We start from the raw sequence: 13762 nt of genomic DNA, 5'->3' as shown, positions 1-13762 counted from the left end.
TATTAGAATGAATTATATTATATAATAACAAAATTGGATCATGATAAATTGCCACATCCGAGTGCTCTCTTCTCAATACTCTAAAAACTAGTACACTTTAAAATTTCCGGAAATGGGTATTGTCGATAAATTTCTCTACTGCTTTGAGCTGAAGTACGGCGTACTTATAATTGGATTGGTGGACATAATCCTGAGTATACTCTGCGGATGTTACTTGCCATGTAAGCCATGTGTCCTTCCGGCACGGTGGATGAATGTGGGCGGGATAACCACGTTTGTGTTCTCCCACAGGGATAAGACGGAAAGTGGATGCAGATATTTGGATCCTTACAGAGCAGCCGATTACTGTACGTGGGCCATCTCTTGTCAAAAGTTCGGAGATGTACCGGTTTTACGTCGGTGAAGACTTCTACTTCAACAGATTCGGGTACTCGATGTATATATTTGGCCTGATTGTCCTCATTCTTCACATTGGCGCCTGTATACTGATCATAATCTCCGCTCTTTCGGTACGTCCTCCATACTCCGTCTTGTCCAAGTTCCCAACATCCCAGTTTACTCGTCTAGGAGGAGAAAATCATGGCTGCCCCCTATGTGGCCACTGCTCCGATGCGCTTCGTTGTGCTGCTCCTCATCCTGATTTGGATAGTGGCCAAGTCGTTCGACTGCACCACCAGTTTTTGGCTCATAGGTCTAAGTTTGTGTGAGTACTCTCCAATTGGTGGTTCAATCAAATTGGGCGCTCAATCATGACATCAATCCATTCTTCATCTCCTCAGTTCCGGCCACCTACTTTTGGCTAACAGTCGTGTCTTGGTTTAACCCCTCCACCTCGGAATAAACTTAGCAATCGTTTGTAGTGTCGGAATGAAAATCGTAGGGCATCAGGTGTCCTTACAAAAATCATTCGAAACCCTAGCTTCTCAAACACAAGACTCAACTGAATCGCACCACATACATATTATATTAAATTAAAAATCAGATAAAATGGGCATTCCAACCATAAAGAAATGCTGCTGCCTGGAGCTCAAGTGGGGTGCTCTTATTGCCGTCGTGGTTGATTGGCTCTTTGCAGGCGCTATTCTCGGCCAGACTATGTGTGAGTTTGATTGAAGTGTCCACAGGATTAGAGAAATAAAACGCACCAAATGCACGAATCTTGCAGATTTCAAGGATCACGATGGGGGTATGAATATCGTCTGGTTCGTTGTCGCCCTGGTCCACATTGCCCACATAGTTTGCATCATTTTGGTTCTAGTTTCCCTTTGTGTGGTAAGTAGTCATGGTAGTTAGCAAGTTCCTTGTGTATTTAAACCCCTTTTTTTTAGCCTAATAAAAAGCTCGTCGCTCCTTATCTGATAACCGCAATAATTCGCGTAATTATTGATATCATACTTTTCATTTTCGCGTGCATAAAACTGGGCGACCATGATATCTTGGCACTGGTTTTAATCATTATTGGCATAAGTAAGTTGTTTCATATATATATCAAAAAAAAAATACAAAGATGGCCTTGACTTTACTTTCGATTTTATGCATACAATACCTAATTAAATCAAATGGTTCTTAGTATTTCATATTAACTCCCTTCTTATCACGACCCACAGTTCTTGCAGTCTGCTTGTGGATCGTCGTCTTCTCGTGGTACAAGAAGCTTGGAGGCTCAGCGGACATATAGATCACTCAGACGACAGCATTACCCATATGAAAATGATCCGAAGACTTTAAAAGAACCCTACATAGAACTAAATTAGAATGAAGTGTACCATTAGGAAGTGCTGTTGCTGGGAGTTAAGATGGGGAGCCTTGTTTATCGTCCTTGTAGATATGATTGTGACGGCGGCAGTTGTTTTGGAAACTAAGTGTAGTTGTTTTATGATATGATTTCAATCAAGTTGAGTACAAAGTGTCCCACAGATCTAGCCTATAATGAGGACTGGTGGATTGATCATGATATGGGGACGCTTGAGGTCAGCTGCACTTCTACCTACTATGTTTGGATCATCACACTTCTCATCCACTTCGCCCACCTAATGTCCTGTGTTTTAGTCATTGGCTCTGTTTGGGTGGTAAGTATTTATTTCTAATTAAGGAGAGAAATCTATTCAGGAGACTCTCTTCTTCCCCAGCAATCCAAAAATTTAGTCATCGGCTATCTAATAACTGGCGCGATTCGCATTGTTTATGATCTTATATTTTTCATTTATGTTTGCGTGGCAATTGGCTCTGTGATTTTGACCTTGTTCCTTATCATCGGCGGATTTGGTAAATAAAAATATGGCAGATTTGTAATACAACTTTTGCTTATTTTAAGTACCTTATTTATAATAATAATTCAAAACCCACAGGTGTAGCCATTTACTGTTGGATCGTTGCCTACTCGTGGTTCAAGATGATCGAAAGTCCTAATCGCGTGAATTAACACCTAATCAACTAATCGCACCCAAGCATGACGTATAATCAAATTAAATAAATTCGAAATGGACACTTCAATCGATTACAATTTTATTTTAAATTGGTTTGTCCTCAGCAGTTGTTGGTATTTCAATAGGTGTTGGCTTTCGGCGGCGACCCCGCCGTTTCACTCTTAAAATGACCTCGTCCTTTATCTGTTCGTACTGGTAGTCTGTGTGGCCCATGGAGCAGCGTTTGGTCACAGTTGAGCTCCCTTCCTGCAGGCTATCACCCAAAGTTTTGTCGATGGTAACATCCTCGGCTGGCACCTGTGGCGGACTGTCCATGTTGACTTTTCTCTTCTTTAGCGGGGTCTTCTCCGTGTCCGTCTTCTTTGGCGTCTCCATCGGCGACACAGCCCTTAGTGGACTACCTTGTTTTGGAGTCTGGGTGAGTATCGTGATGAGGCTTTTAGGCGTCTGCTGCGCTCTATTCGACGTTGAGGTCACCGCAGTTTCGTCCGGTGACTGCTGGTGCAATTGCTCTAGTGCCATGTCAATGGCATCTTCTGCGATCCGCAGTTTCGGGTATGTGGATTCTGCGTTGCTCGCCGCATCCTGCTCCTTCGTCAGCATGTCCATGGCAGTTTCCAGGATAACCTCGTCATGTTCATCGCTGTGATCCAGTTTTGTTGAATCGGGCTTGGCGTATAATACAGTAGCAGACTTGTTTGGAGATTCGTCCGAGGAGATAGGAATAGTTGGATCTTTCATCTCTGCGCAAATCGTTTGGTCCTGTGTGGCTAGATTCTGCTGATTTAAGGCGGAATCTGTTACAGCAGTTGGCGCCTCACCATGGTTGTCGACCTTTACAGCAAAATTGTCGATATCCGCCATATTGGGCAACCGAATATCCTCGATAATCCTTACTCCCACTTCGGACTCGACCACTTCATCCGTGGGTCCTCGGATCTCTGCTTTATTATTCTCATCATGCTGAGAACACACTTCAGCTTGAGGCGTCGTATTCTTTGATAATACTATGTCGTCGTTGCTCTCTTCTTTGCTAGGAGTTTCAACAGCAGTTTTAACTGCAAATGGCTCTTTTTTGTCTAACTTTGCCTGTGGCTTTTCAGATTCTTTTTCATCCTTAATTTTGTCCAGGTGTTGCTCAACAGCTGGGGAATCTTTTGCAAAAATGATTTTACATTTTTTAAGTATTACAACTTTTGGAATAGGCTCCTTCTTTAAAAGTTGGTGGGTAGAGTTGTCTTCTGTAGGATTCGATAACTTTTTTATAGGATCCAACTTGATCTCATTTTTAAAAAAATCCTCTGATTCTGGGTTAATTAAGCTTAGCCCGGGAATAATCTCATGTTTTGGTATAAAAGCTTCAGAAATTAAACCATCTGTCGGTTGAGTTATATCTTTCGTCTCTACTTTTGATTCCTTTAAGGAATTTGCATTGGTTTCTAAAGCAGCATCCTTTCGGTTGGATTTGACTTTTTCAGCCGGTTGAGATTCAGTTACCAGTTTGGCGGTCACGGGGACTGGGCTCTTGCTGCGTTGGGCATTTGTTTCATCGTCAGTAAGTTTGGTGATGGCATTAGCTTTTTCTCTCGGCAAATGTATCTTGCTACAAAAATCAGATGGTGCTATCAACAAATGAATCTTATGTCCCTTTGCTTTACTGACCTGGGCGATGCGGAATGGCTTCGCCGTTTGGCGTGCCGGGGACTGCTTTCTTGATTCCTGTGATGATCTCGCCGGGAATTTTGTTTTGGACTCCGGCTGCGGTGTCGATCTGGACGACGAGTCTGTGCAGTAGATTTCCGATCGGTGGTCTTTAAGTGTTCCGGCCTGGGAGACTTGCTTCTTTGGACCGATTTCTTGGCGTCTTCTTTTGTCCTAGATTTCCAAGCATCATCCTTTGAGGATGACTTCTTGACATCATCTTTTAAGGTCGCCGTCTTTTTATCCTCCTTGAATATCGCGCCTCTTTCAACATCTTTTGATACAACTTTCTTTGTGTCTTTTGTGTTCATCATCTTCCTAGCATCATCCTTTGCGCCGTTCTTTGTAGCCGTTTTGAACGGATTTCTATCCGTTTCCGAATATTTTCTGACATCGATTGGTTTCGATTGAAATTCTTTCTGACGCTTACTCTCGGGTTCCCTTGCACCTGGTACTTCAAACGGCCGTGCTCGTTTTCGTCGGAAGCATACATCGTCCTTTCTGTTGAAGAATGTGTTGTTAGTTAAGAAGCTGGGAAGTCAATATGCTAACTTACTCGTTTCGCAGCTCGGCAATCAATGTCTCTTTTCTCTTTACCTCCGCCTTAGCTGTGTCCAGTAGATTCTGCAGATTAACCTCCATGGTTTTTATCTTCTTGCCTAGAGCCTTATTCTCGACCTTTAGCGCTTCAATTTCAGCCAGTGCCTTTTCGTATTTGGCTTCCCATGCCTGCAGCTCCTTGTTATTCTGCAAGATGGTAAATGGTTAATCGAACTCCGCTGGAAGGAGTTGCTGCACAACTTACACGATCCTCGGCCTTCTGGAAGTCGTCCAAATCATCGTAGATGTCCAGTTCAAGGGATCTGTCCATTTTCTCACTCTTTTTTGAACCTGCAGGCTGCACCTCGTACAAATCGTCGTAGATATCCAAATTCATGGATTTATCCTTATCGCTGGACTTCAACCCGCCCGCGTCCTGATCTTCCAGATCCATCAAGTCCTCCAGAGCTTCGGGCAGCACCAGTTCACTCCCAGATTTCGTGGCATACGCAGGCGTTTCCACTCCAATCGCCTTGGTTTCTTCTTGGCTGCCCTTTGAGCAAGGATATTTAAAATTAATTATTAGAGTTACTGCTCTTTCATGGAGCTATTTTATTAATTACCTTTTCAGTCATAAATGAATCAAAATTCGAAGCCAAAAAGAATTCCAATGTTCTTGATTTTTGTTTCAGAAAAAAAAGTTACACTAAAGCTCAATGGTCACAGTCCTGAGCGTTTCCTCCAAAATGGCGTGCAATTTGTTTCGCCGCCGGGTAGTTGTATTAATGTAATAATTATTATTATTCTAATAAATATTGTTAGAAAATCCCGAGTTGCCGCCAATCGATAACAGAAGATGCAGTTGCTTATCGGAAGCAACACCTGACCGGCTGAAAGTGTGCAACCATAATAGTGTTTATATCGATAGTGATTATATCGATGGCTATCGAGCCAGTATCAACATTTGGCGCCAAAACAAATATTTTAAAAATGTTATTATGCACTTACGTGTTTTCCCAAGAATATAATTTTAAAATCAATCTAGTTCCCAATTCGTAATACTTTACATTCAACTTTGTTTGAAAAAAAACATCACAATACAAACAAAAATACCCGAGAAACACTACACAATGGCAGACATTCCGGAAAAAAGTTCTTACTATAAGAAGGAAAGAAGAAAGTTCGCTCTGATCACTTACCTGCTAACCGCGATATTCCTGATCATGGCGCTGTTGCAGTGGGCCACTTTCCGCTTTATGTACGTATGTATTTTCAAATTACTTCATCCTCATTGCACTTTTTCTTAATTTTCAGAAATTTTCTAAGGGAATTTTTTACTTCATACCATTGGGTGAGCTGCCTTATTTTTGGAATAGGCCTGATACTCCTGGTGCTTTTCATATTTTTCGAGGTACTGCGCTTTAATAAAATGGTAAACTGGTTGTTTGCAGTCCTAATTGTAAGTGTGCAATGTGAAACATAATCTGGGTGCCATTATGAACTTATTCTCTTCAGTTTGAATGCATTGTACTGGGGATTGCACCGCTGGTCGCCCGCCACTACAAGTATCAGTTTCTCTTCAGCTTCCTTATATGGACCGTAGCATTGGCGCTCTTTATTTTATGTGGTTCCTTTCTTCCGGTAAGAAGAGTCCAAATGAAAGCCATTTTATTCAAATTTGTAGCTGATAATTTTTTTAAGCTGGATCTTACTTTGGATGTGGTGGTGCTATTTGTACTCGCAGTGGTTTCCATTATCGGCGCCATATACTTTGTGATGCTTTACATCGTGGCTAATGTCGCATACTCGTTTATCATCGCCCGTTGCTTTATAGTGATCAGCATCTTGATGGTTAGTACTAAGTCATACATTTTGAATTAGTTTCTGTCATTCAGTTTCCTCCTTACAGTTTGTCATGTATCACGCGCAGATTATAAACGGTGGAAGGTTCGCCGAGATGCGCACGAAGGACTACTTCCTGGCAGCCCTCATACTGTTCCTCGATTTCCTGCTCCTCTACCTTTTCTCGTTCCAAGTGGCCCCAAAATGGTCGGACCGTTGCGATCGCGAACGTTCGAAAAACTTGGTTCTGTTCACAGAAACTACGACGAATTCGTATCCACCAAAATGGTGGCGTACGAGCACGAAGGGTATGATTCCTTATTTTTATTTCGCTTTAATTTATATTTGTCTTATAAGCTGGATAATTCAATATATTCAATTAATTTATATCTTGCTCCCTTTTTTTCAAAGATACCCCCTAAAGTCGTTAGCCAACACTGCCGCCCGTTTGGCGCCAAACACAACAGCCAGCTGATTTCATTTCGCGTTCCTTCCGGTGAAGAAACTTTAATTGGCACAGAGCTGACCTAAACAAATAAATAAATAAACGCAACACGGCGACTTTAAGACTCCACGACATCGGGCCGCATTCATTGTAAAGCCAGCGATGGATCCTACCATTTCAGTGTCCAAGGTGAGTGGCTTCGTCTTCCAAACTGGACATAGATGTTTAACTTCTCATTTTTGTTGTTTGCAGGGTTGTTTTGTCTACAAAAATGGCGCTACGAGGGCAGGGAAAAAGGCGGCCAGCAAACGGAAGCGTCCTGCCGCGGAATCCAGTAGTCTTCTGGGCAAGGAGATAGTGCAGCAGCCCTTCTATGAGGAATATCGCAAAGCCTGGAACCAGATAAACGATCACATCGCCGACCTGCAGCACCGCAGCTATGCCCGCACTCTGGAGCAACTGGTGGACTTTGTGGTGGGGCAGGCAGAGCGTGCCACCCCGGACGAGGTGCTGCCCACCGCCGCCTTGCTAACGGGCATTAATCAGCCCGATCATCTCAGCCAGTTCACGGCACTTACCCAGCGACTCCATGCCCAACGTGCTGCAATGGTATGTGTGCTGCAGTCTAGGGACTGCGTCACTCTCAAGGCTGCCGTAGAGTCATTGGTTTTCGGGCTCGTAGAAGATGATGCAGAAGTGGAGCAGATGGAAGATGAGGACGAGGACGAGGATGGTGCCGAACGGGATCGCAAGCGGTTACGTCGCTCGCAGTGCACCATGAAGCAGTTGAAGTCCTGGTACACCAACAACTTTGACTCGGAACAGAAGCACCGCCAGCTGGTCGTCATCCTTCCCGACTTTGAGTGCTTCAACGCAAGCGTGCTGCAGGATCTTATTCTAATTTTGAGCGCTCACTGCGGCTCGCTTCCATTTGTCCTGGTTTTGGGAGTGGCCACGGCCATGACAGCTGTCCATGGGACACTACCCTACCACGTGAGCAGCAAGATTCGTCTAAGGGTGTTCCAGACTCAAGCTGCTCCGACGGGCCTTAATGAGGTAATTTTCTCTATTCCTTAACTATGTGCTAGTTTATGTGCTAATCGGTTTCCTAACAACCTTCAGGTGCTGGATAAAGTTCTGCTGTCGCCCAAGTACGCTTTCCACCTGTCGGGAAAGACATTCAAGTTTCTGACGCACATTTTCCTATATTACGACTTCTCAATCCACGGATTTATTCAGGGCTTCAAGTACTGCTTGATGGAACACTTCTTTGGTGGGAATGCCTATGCTCTTTGCACAGACTACAGCAAAGCCTTGGGACGCATAAAGCAGCTGACCCACGATGATATGGAAACCATCAGAAGGCTGCCATCCTTTCGTCCGTACGTCGAGCAGATCAATGATTGCAAACGCATCATAGCCGTGCTCACGGACGATGACTACCTAAAGAAGAAACTGCCGCAGTTGCTGCGCGACTGCCTGCTCCACTTCCTGCTCTTTCGCTGCTCCCTGGAGTTCCTTACAGAGCTGGTTGGGGATCTGCCGCGCTGTCCGCTGGGAAAGCTACGCCGAGAACTGTACGTCAACTGTCTTAATCGTGCGGTCATTTCGACGCCGGAGTACAAGGAGTGCCAGCAGATGCTAAGCTTTCTGTCCAAGGACGAATTTGTAGCTAAAATGAACAGAGCTCTGGAAAGAACCGAACATTTCCTGGTTGAAGAAATTGCTCCGCTGGAATTGGGAGAGGCCTGCACTGCTGTGCTGAGACCAAAGTTAGAAGCTATACGCCTTGCAGTGGACGAAGTGGTCAAGGCCACCATGGCGACAGTTACAACGACATCGCCCAATGAAACTCGCCAGGCGACTGACCATTTGACTCCGGTGGCCTCTCGTCAGGAACTGAAAGATCAGCTCCTACAACGTAGCAAGGAGGACAAGATGCGGCATCAGCTGAATACGCCCACCACCCAATTCGCACGAGCTCTGCAAAAGACTCTGCAGCTTATCGAAACGGAGATTGTCCAGGATCATCTCCGTGCGCTGCAGGATGCACCACCTATTCACGAACTCTTTGTGTTCAGCGACATTGCTACCGTGCGGCGAAACATAATTGGTGCTCCGCGGGCTGCACTGCACACTGCCCTGAATAACCCACATTTTTACATGCAGTGCAAGTGCTGCGAGCTCCAAGATCAGTCACTGCTGGTTGGCACACTGCCCGATCTCTCAGTGGTTTACAAGCTGCACCTGGAGTGCGGTCGCATGATCAACCTTTTCGACTGGCTGCAGGCCTTTCGATCTGTTGTGAGTGGCAGCGACAACGAGGAAGTGGCCCAGGAGCAAATCGATCCCCAGATCCAGTGAGTACAAAAACTGATTTCTCTCTGTAATATCATTAATTTCTTTCGGTTTCCGTTTCAACCAGAGCCCGATTCACGCGTGCCGTAGCCGAGTTGCAGTTTCTGGGTTACATTAAGATGTCGAAGCGCAAGACGGATCATGCCACCCGCTTAACCTGGTAGCTCGGGCTATGAATAACCAAAATCCCTTAGGTAGTTTTATCTTTCTATTTATTTATATTGGGGCAAATTTCGTGTGTGGGACGTTATGAATAAATAAAACATCAATCGATTTGTCTACTCTGTACGAAATGCATTACTTTGTTTGCGAGTGAAGCGCGTTCTTGTATTTTTTAAGTAAAGCCTAGCAGCTGGCAAGGCAAGCGTGCTAAATATCAATTACCACTGTTCCCGACTAGCGGTTACCGCTTTCCCTGTTCACATCAGTTTCAGAGTCTCGATGGCGGCAGCGATGCGTTCGATCTCTGCCCGCGACTCGGAAAGTTTTGTCTCGTTGGCCTCCTGCACCTCGGCGGGAACTTTAGTTGCGTAGTCGGCGGCCTGGATGGCCTGAGTCAGCTTGCCCACCGTCTGCACCAGCTGGTCGCTCTTCTTCTGCAGCTTGGCAATCTCCTTGTCCGCTTCCACGAGTCCCTTGAGCAGCAGGTGCACCTCGCACTGGCCCGTCACGGTGAGGATCGCACAGCCCTGCGGTGCGGGGCTGTCGAAGACCACATTGGAGCAGTAGGAGATTGTGGCCAGATCGCTGGCGTAGCGTTTGAGTATTTCACTGGGCACCGAATCGGTGCACACAATATACACCTCGGTTTTAACCTTGTTGGGCAGATTATAGTCGGAACGGGCAGATCGAATGATTCGCGCCGCCTTCTGCACAAATTCCACGTCCGACTCTATCTTTGTGCTGCGCCAGGATGTATTGCCTAGTTATGAGGAAGTTAAAGTTATTTGAATTGCATCATCATGAAGAAAACAAATGCGACTTACTGGGATAGCTAGCCACACAAATGCTAGGAGCGGGATTAGCCCTTGGAAGCCGCTGGTAAAGTTCCTCCGTGATGAAAGGCATGAACGGAGAGAGCAGGCGCAGTCCATAATCTAGACATACGTAGAGTGTGCGCCTGGCAGCGGTCTGTTGCTCCTCGCTGCCGCTCTGGAAGATCGGCTTCAGGCACTCCAAATACACGTCGCACAGATCGTAGAGCCAGAATGCGTAGCAGGCGCTGGTCGCTGCAGCAAAGTCGTACGACTCAAAGCCGGTGTTGCAAGCTTCAATGGCCGCTGCCAAGCGTGACAGGATCCAGGCGTCCATCTGGTTGATCGCTGCAGACGCTCTTAGCTCCGTATCAAACTTCTCAGAGCCCGTGAAGTACAGCAGGGCGAACTTGGTGGCATTCCACAGCTTGTTGCAGAAGAAACGATATCCCAGAACGCGATTGATGTCCAGGTTGATGTCGCGCGCTTGCGTGATATAGGCGCACAGCGCGAATCGAAGGGCATCGGAGCCGCACTCGGGAATTCCCTGTGGGTAATCCTGTTTCTGTCCAGCCTTAGCCTTTTCGATCTCCCGAGGATCCAGATTAGAGCCCACAAGTTGAGCATGTAGTCCCTCGAGCGTAATGCCACGAATTACATCCATAGGATCGATAACATTTCCCAGGGACTTGGACATTTTGCGACCGTGAGCATCCCTCACCATGGGGTGAAGGTAGACCTCCTTAAACGGCAGTTTGCCCAGCAGCTTCTGTCCGAAGAATACCATGCGAGCCACCCAGAAGAAGAGAATGTCGTGACCTGTCTCCAAGAGCGATGTGGGATAGAACGTCTGCAGATCCTTAGTTTGGTCTGGCCAGCCAAAAACGGAGAAGGGAAAGATTCCCGAACTGAACCACGTGTCCAGGACATCTTCGTCTTGCTTCAGTACTATCTTGCTGGCGTCCACACCGAATCGTTCGGCTGCCTTGGTCAGAGCCTCCGCTTCGCTGCGTGCTACAATCCAGTACTGCTCGTCGTCGTTCTAGGAATGAAACAAATAGGAAAATTTTAGTTTGTCTAATTTAAAGTATTGTATATAATTTATGGGTTTCTGTTTTTTTTTTTACGCACCACTGTTCCATGAGCAGACTAAGATTTCCAACGAAATATATTACCCATACAAATTATTATTATACAAAGTAGATTTACTCACCGATCCGGCTTGGAGGGAAGGGTCGGTGAAGCTGACATGGTATGCTGGAATCCGGTGACCCCACCACAGCTGCCTCGACACGCACCAGTCACGAATACCGTCCATCCAGTGGTACCACGTCTTGGTGTGGTGCTCCGGAATGATCTTCAGTTCGCCGGAGCGCACTGCCTCAGTGGCAGAGGCTGCCATGTCCGAGCAGCTTACATACCACTGCGGCTTAATCAGCGGCTCCACCACGTCCTTGGAGCGACTGCAAATGGGCACCACCATCGGATTGTTCAGTGTCTCGCGGTATAGATTTAGGGCCTTAAGCTTCTCCAGGATTTTCTTGCGGCACTCAAATCGCTTCATTCCCGTAAACTCTCCGTAGTCGCCGATTATGTAGCCGTCGTCGTTGAAGATTGTAATGAAGGGCAAATTGCAGCGCTTGCCCACCTCGTAATCGTTGGGATCGTGGGCCGGGGTGATCTTCACAGCCCCCGTACCGAAAGCCATGTCCACGAACTCGTCACAGACGATTGGCAGGCGGCGCGTGGAGAATGGATGGACTACGAACTTGCCATGCAGGTGCTTGTACCGATCGTCTTGGGGATGTACAGCCACAGCTGTATCGCCCAGCATAGTCTCGATACGAGTGGTGGCTACAATGATCTCCTCGTCACTGCCTTCCACCTTGTAGGCGAACTTTATTAGAACACCAAACTCCACTTTGTCCTCGTATCCGGGTATGGAGAGGAAGGTGCGACCGGGAATCTCCACCTTGTCCACTTCAATGTCCGAAATAGCCGATCGCAGTGTGCACGACCAATTGACCAGTCGGGAACTACGGTAGATGCTACCCTCCTCGTGCAATCGGACGAAAGCCTCGGTAACAGCGCGGCAGAGCTTGGGGTCCATGGTGAAGGCCACTCGGCTCCAGTCGTAGGAGGAGCCCAGGGACTTCAGCTGCTCATAGATGCGACCGCCCTTTTCCCGGCGCCAGTCCCAGATGCGTTCAATGAACTTTTCGCGACCGAGGTCGTGCCGCGATAGCTTCTCGTCGCGCCACAATAGCTTCTCTACCACCACCTGGGTGGCGATGCCGGCGTGGTCGCAACCAGGCACCCATAGAGTGGTTCGTCCCTTCATGCGGTGGTAGCGCGTGATGGCGTCCTCGATGGCGTTGGTCAGGGCGTGACCCAAATGCAGGGAGCCCGTCACGTTTGGTGGTGGAATGATCATCACAAACTTGCCATTGGGATTGGGGGCGTCTATGGATGCGCGCTAATAGATCAAGCAGGATTAGAAGCCAGCATTTATCGAAGACCAAGAATAAACTTACTCCGTACTCTGGCGTGAAGAAGCCCTCCTTCTCCCACCAGCTGTACCACTGTGCCTCCACATACCGTGGACTGTAGGCATCGGGCAAGGCTCCACTCAGATCCTTCTTCTCACCGGGCGCGGTTTGGGCCGTGTACACGGCAGCCTCTTTCACCTCCTTGGTCCGCTTCTGCAAAGGAAGGTAATTCGAGCATTACATATAAGTAGCACTCGCTTTCACCAGTAACAATGGGCACCAATTACTGCCTCTCACTTGGCCACATAACCTCGATTTGAGATCACAAAATAGGAGGCACTTTTCAGATGGATTTCTCACTAACCTCGGGCTTCTCCTTCTTCTCGCCCGCTGCTGGAGCAGCCGCAGCCTTCTTATCCAGCTTTGCCTGCAGCTTGGCCAGCTTCTCCGCCTTCAGACGCTCCTTCTCCAGTTGCTTGGCCGTCTTGGGAGGTTCACCACCGGCTCCGGCAGGTGCGTTGGCATCGTTCTGCTGTTCAGCCTCAGGCATTTTTCAATTGATCTCAGGAGTAAGTCTAGATAATGCCACTGTAAGTTAAATGACGAAATGGACGAAGTACATTACTCACATGCAGTTAGACTGGAGTCGCAGAAAAACAGATGAAAACGTGTGCAGTTTGGAACTAGGGTTGCCAACAAATACTTTTATTTTGAATTCAATTTGGCACAATACCATTTATTTTTTTTAAATATGTATGCAAAATTGTTTTTTATTTCCTACGGGGTGTTTTTTGAAATTCTTATGTACGATTAAAACTTTGTATAAATATTTTTTAAAAATGTATTTATTTTTAAACAGAAAACAATAGAATCTTATCATCCTTTAATATAAATTATTGCAAATATTTAGAATTCAATATTTATTTATTTTACGACACTAAATACGACTATATAGAAATGTTATTTTAATAAATAAATATTAATAAA

The 13762-nt window shown here is 46.3% G+C and overlaps 7 protein-coding genes across 8 annotated transcripts; 5 read left to right on the top strand and 2 right to left on the bottom strand.

Moving 5' to 3' along the window:
* Window positions 1–98: 98 nt before the first annotated feature.
* On the top strand, window positions 99–870 carry LOC117136722. The gene is made up of 4 exons (XM_033297749.1): window positions 99–221; window positions 292–509; window positions 568–703; window positions 780–870. The coding sequence occupies exons 1-4, from the start codon at window positions 113–115 to the stop codon at window positions 839–841; spliced, it is 525 nt and encodes a 174-aa protein (XP_033153640.1). The 5' UTR covers window positions 99–112; the 3' UTR covers window positions 842–870.
* A 99-nt stretch (window positions 871–969) lies between these two features.
* LOC117136724 lies at window positions 970–1699 on the top strand. The gene is given in 3 exon segments (XM_033297750.1): window positions 970–1272; window positions 1329–1467; window positions 1608–1699. Coding segments are annotated over 3 exon segments (495 nt in total). The 5' UTR covers window positions 970–987; the 3' UTR covers window positions 1679–1699.
* Window positions 1700–1733: 34 nt separating this feature from the next.
* Window positions 1734–2493, top strand: LOC117136725. The gene is made up of 4 exons (XM_033297751.1): window positions 1734–1864; window positions 1918–2069; window positions 2130–2265; window positions 2349–2493. Exons 1-4 carry the CDS (start codon window positions 1756–1758, stop codon window positions 2420–2422), a joined length of 471 nt encoding a protein of 156 aa, XP_033153642.1. The 5' UTR covers window positions 1734–1755; the 3' UTR covers window positions 2423–2493.
* Window positions 2489–5524, bottom strand: LOC117136720 (nucleolin 2). 2 transcript variants are annotated; one of them, XM_033297745.1, is made up of 5 exons: window positions 5291–5524; window positions 4933–5220; window positions 4684–4874; window positions 4089–4628; window positions 2489–4029 (listed from the first exon to the last, which is right to left on the bottom strand). In XM_033297745.1, exons 1-5 carry the CDS (start codon window positions 5300–5302, stop codon window positions 2511–2513), a joined length of 2550 nt encoding a protein of 849 aa, XP_033153636.1. In that variant the 5' UTR covers window positions 5303–5524; the 3' UTR covers window positions 2489–2510. The 2 variants fall into 2 exon arrangements, with proteins under 2 accessions (XP_033153636.1, XP_033153637.1); XM_033297746.1 differs by having other exon boundaries at window positions 4933–5215; window positions 5291–5523.
* A 224-nt stretch (window positions 5525–5748) lies between these two features.
* LOC117135956 lies at window positions 5749–7012 on the top strand. Its single transcript, XM_033296550.1, has 6 exons — window positions 5749–5925; window positions 5982–6126; window positions 6183–6308; window positions 6369–6518; window positions 6577–6817; window positions 6921–7012. The coding sequence occupies exons 1-6, from the start codon at window positions 5798–5800 to the stop codon at window positions 6929–6931; spliced, it is 801 nt and encodes a 266-aa protein (XP_033152441.1). The 5' UTR covers window positions 5749–5797; the 3' UTR covers window positions 6932–7012.
* Window positions 6953–9600, top strand: LOC117135955 (origin recognition complex subunit 3). The gene is made up of 4 exons (XM_033296549.1): window positions 6953–7143; window positions 7207–8010; window positions 8077–9314; window positions 9380–9600. The coding sequence occupies exons 1-4, from the start codon at window positions 7117–7119 to the stop codon at window positions 9474–9476; spliced, it is 2166 nt and encodes a 721-aa protein (XP_033152440.1). The 5' UTR covers window positions 6953–7116; the 3' UTR covers window positions 9477–9600.
* Window positions 9508–13504, bottom strand: LOC117135954 (valine--tRNA ligase). The gene is made up of 6 exons (XM_033296548.1): window positions 13405–13504; window positions 13140–13350; window positions 12821–12988; window positions 11500–12762; window positions 10299–11328; window positions 9508–10234 (listed from the first exon to the last, which is right to left on the bottom strand). The coding sequence occupies exons 2-6, from the start codon at window positions 13323–13325 to the stop codon at window positions 9732–9734; spliced, it is 3150 nt and encodes a 1049-aa protein (XP_033152439.1). The 5' UTR covers window positions 13326–13350; window positions 13405–13504; the 3' UTR covers window positions 9508–9731.
* Between the last annotated feature and the right edge of the window lie 258 nt (window positions 13505–13762).

This window comes from Drosophila mauritiana, chromosome 2R (genome assembly GCF_004382145.1).
Source record: "Drosophila mauritiana strain mau12 chromosome 2R, ASM438214v1, whole genome shotgun sequence".
In the NCBI taxonomy this organism is placed as follows: Eukaryota; Metazoa; Arthropoda; class Insecta; order Diptera; family Drosophilidae; genus Drosophila; species Drosophila mauritiana.
This window is presented reverse-complemented; position numbering and strand designations above follow the sequence as displayed.

Bases quoted from the DNA above. Each gene is read 5' to 3' on its own strand.
- LOC117136722 (XM_033297749.1), top strand. From the start codon at position 113: ATGGGTATTGTCGATAAATTTCTCTACTGCTTTGAGCTGAAGTACGGC. The intron at 222-291 runs GTAAGCCATGTG...GTTCTCCCACAG, and splicing joins CTGCGGATGTTACTTGCCAT to GGATAAGACGGAAAGTGGAT. The intron at 510-567 runs GTACGTCCTCCA...TTACTCGTCTAG, and splicing joins TCATAATCTCCGCTCTTTCG to GAGGAGAAAATCATGGCTGC.
- LOC117136725 (XM_033297751.1), top strand. From the start codon at position 1,756: ATGAAGTGTACCATTAGGAAGTGCTGTTGCTGGGAGTTAAGATGGGGA. The intron at 1,865-1,917 runs GTAGTTGTTTTA...AGTGTCCCACAG, and splicing joins AGTTGTTTTGGAAACTAAGT to ATCTAGCCTATAATGAGGAC. The intron at 2,266-2,348 runs GTAAATAAAAAT...CAAAACCCACAG, and splicing joins CCTTATCATCGGCGGATTTG to GTGTAGCCATTTACTGTTGG.
- LOC117136720 (XM_033297745.1), bottom strand. The intron at 4,875-4,932 runs GTAAGTTGTGCA...ACCATCTTGCAG, and splicing joins TCCAGAAGGCCGAGGATCGT to AATAACAAGGAGCTGCAGGC. The intron at 4,629-4,683 runs GTAAGTTAGCAT...ATTCTTCAACAG, and splicing joins ATTGCCGAGCTGCGAAACGA to AAAGGACGATGTATGCTTCC.
- LOC117135955 (XM_033296549.1), top strand. From the start codon at position 7,117: ATGGATCCTACCATTTCAGTGTCCAAG. The intron at 8,011-8,076 runs GTAATTTTCTCT...AACAACCTTCAG, and splicing joins CTCCGACGGGCCTTAATGAG to GTGCTGGATAAAGTTCTGCT. The intron at 9,315-9,379 runs GTGAGTACAAAA...CGTTTCAACCAG, and splicing joins CAAATCGATCCCCAGATCCA to AGCCCGATTCACGCGTGCCG.
- LOC117135956 (XM_033296550.1), top strand. From the start codon at position 5,798: ATGGCAGACATTCCGGAAAAAAGTTCTTACTATAAGAAGGAAAGAAGA. The intron at 5,926-5,981 runs GTACGTATGTAT...CTTAATTTTCAG, and splicing joins TGGGCCACTTTCCGCTTTAT to AAATTTTCTAAGGGAATTTT. The intron at 6,519-6,576 runs GTTAGTACTAAG...TCCTCCTTACAG, and splicing joins TAGTGATCAGCATCTTGATG to TTTGTCATGTATCACGCGCA.
- LOC117135954 (XM_033296548.1), bottom strand. From the start codon at position 13,325: ATGCCTGAGGCTGAACAGCAGAACGATGCCAACGCACCTGCCGGAGCC. The intron at 11,329-11,499 runs GTGAGTAAATCT...TTTCATTCCTAG, and splicing joins CTTCCCTCCAAGCCGGATCG to AACGACGACGAGCAGTACTG. The intron at 10,235-10,298 runs GTAAGTCGCATT...CCTCATAACTAG, and splicing joins TTGTGTGGCTAGCTATCCCA to GCAATACATCCTGGCGCAGC.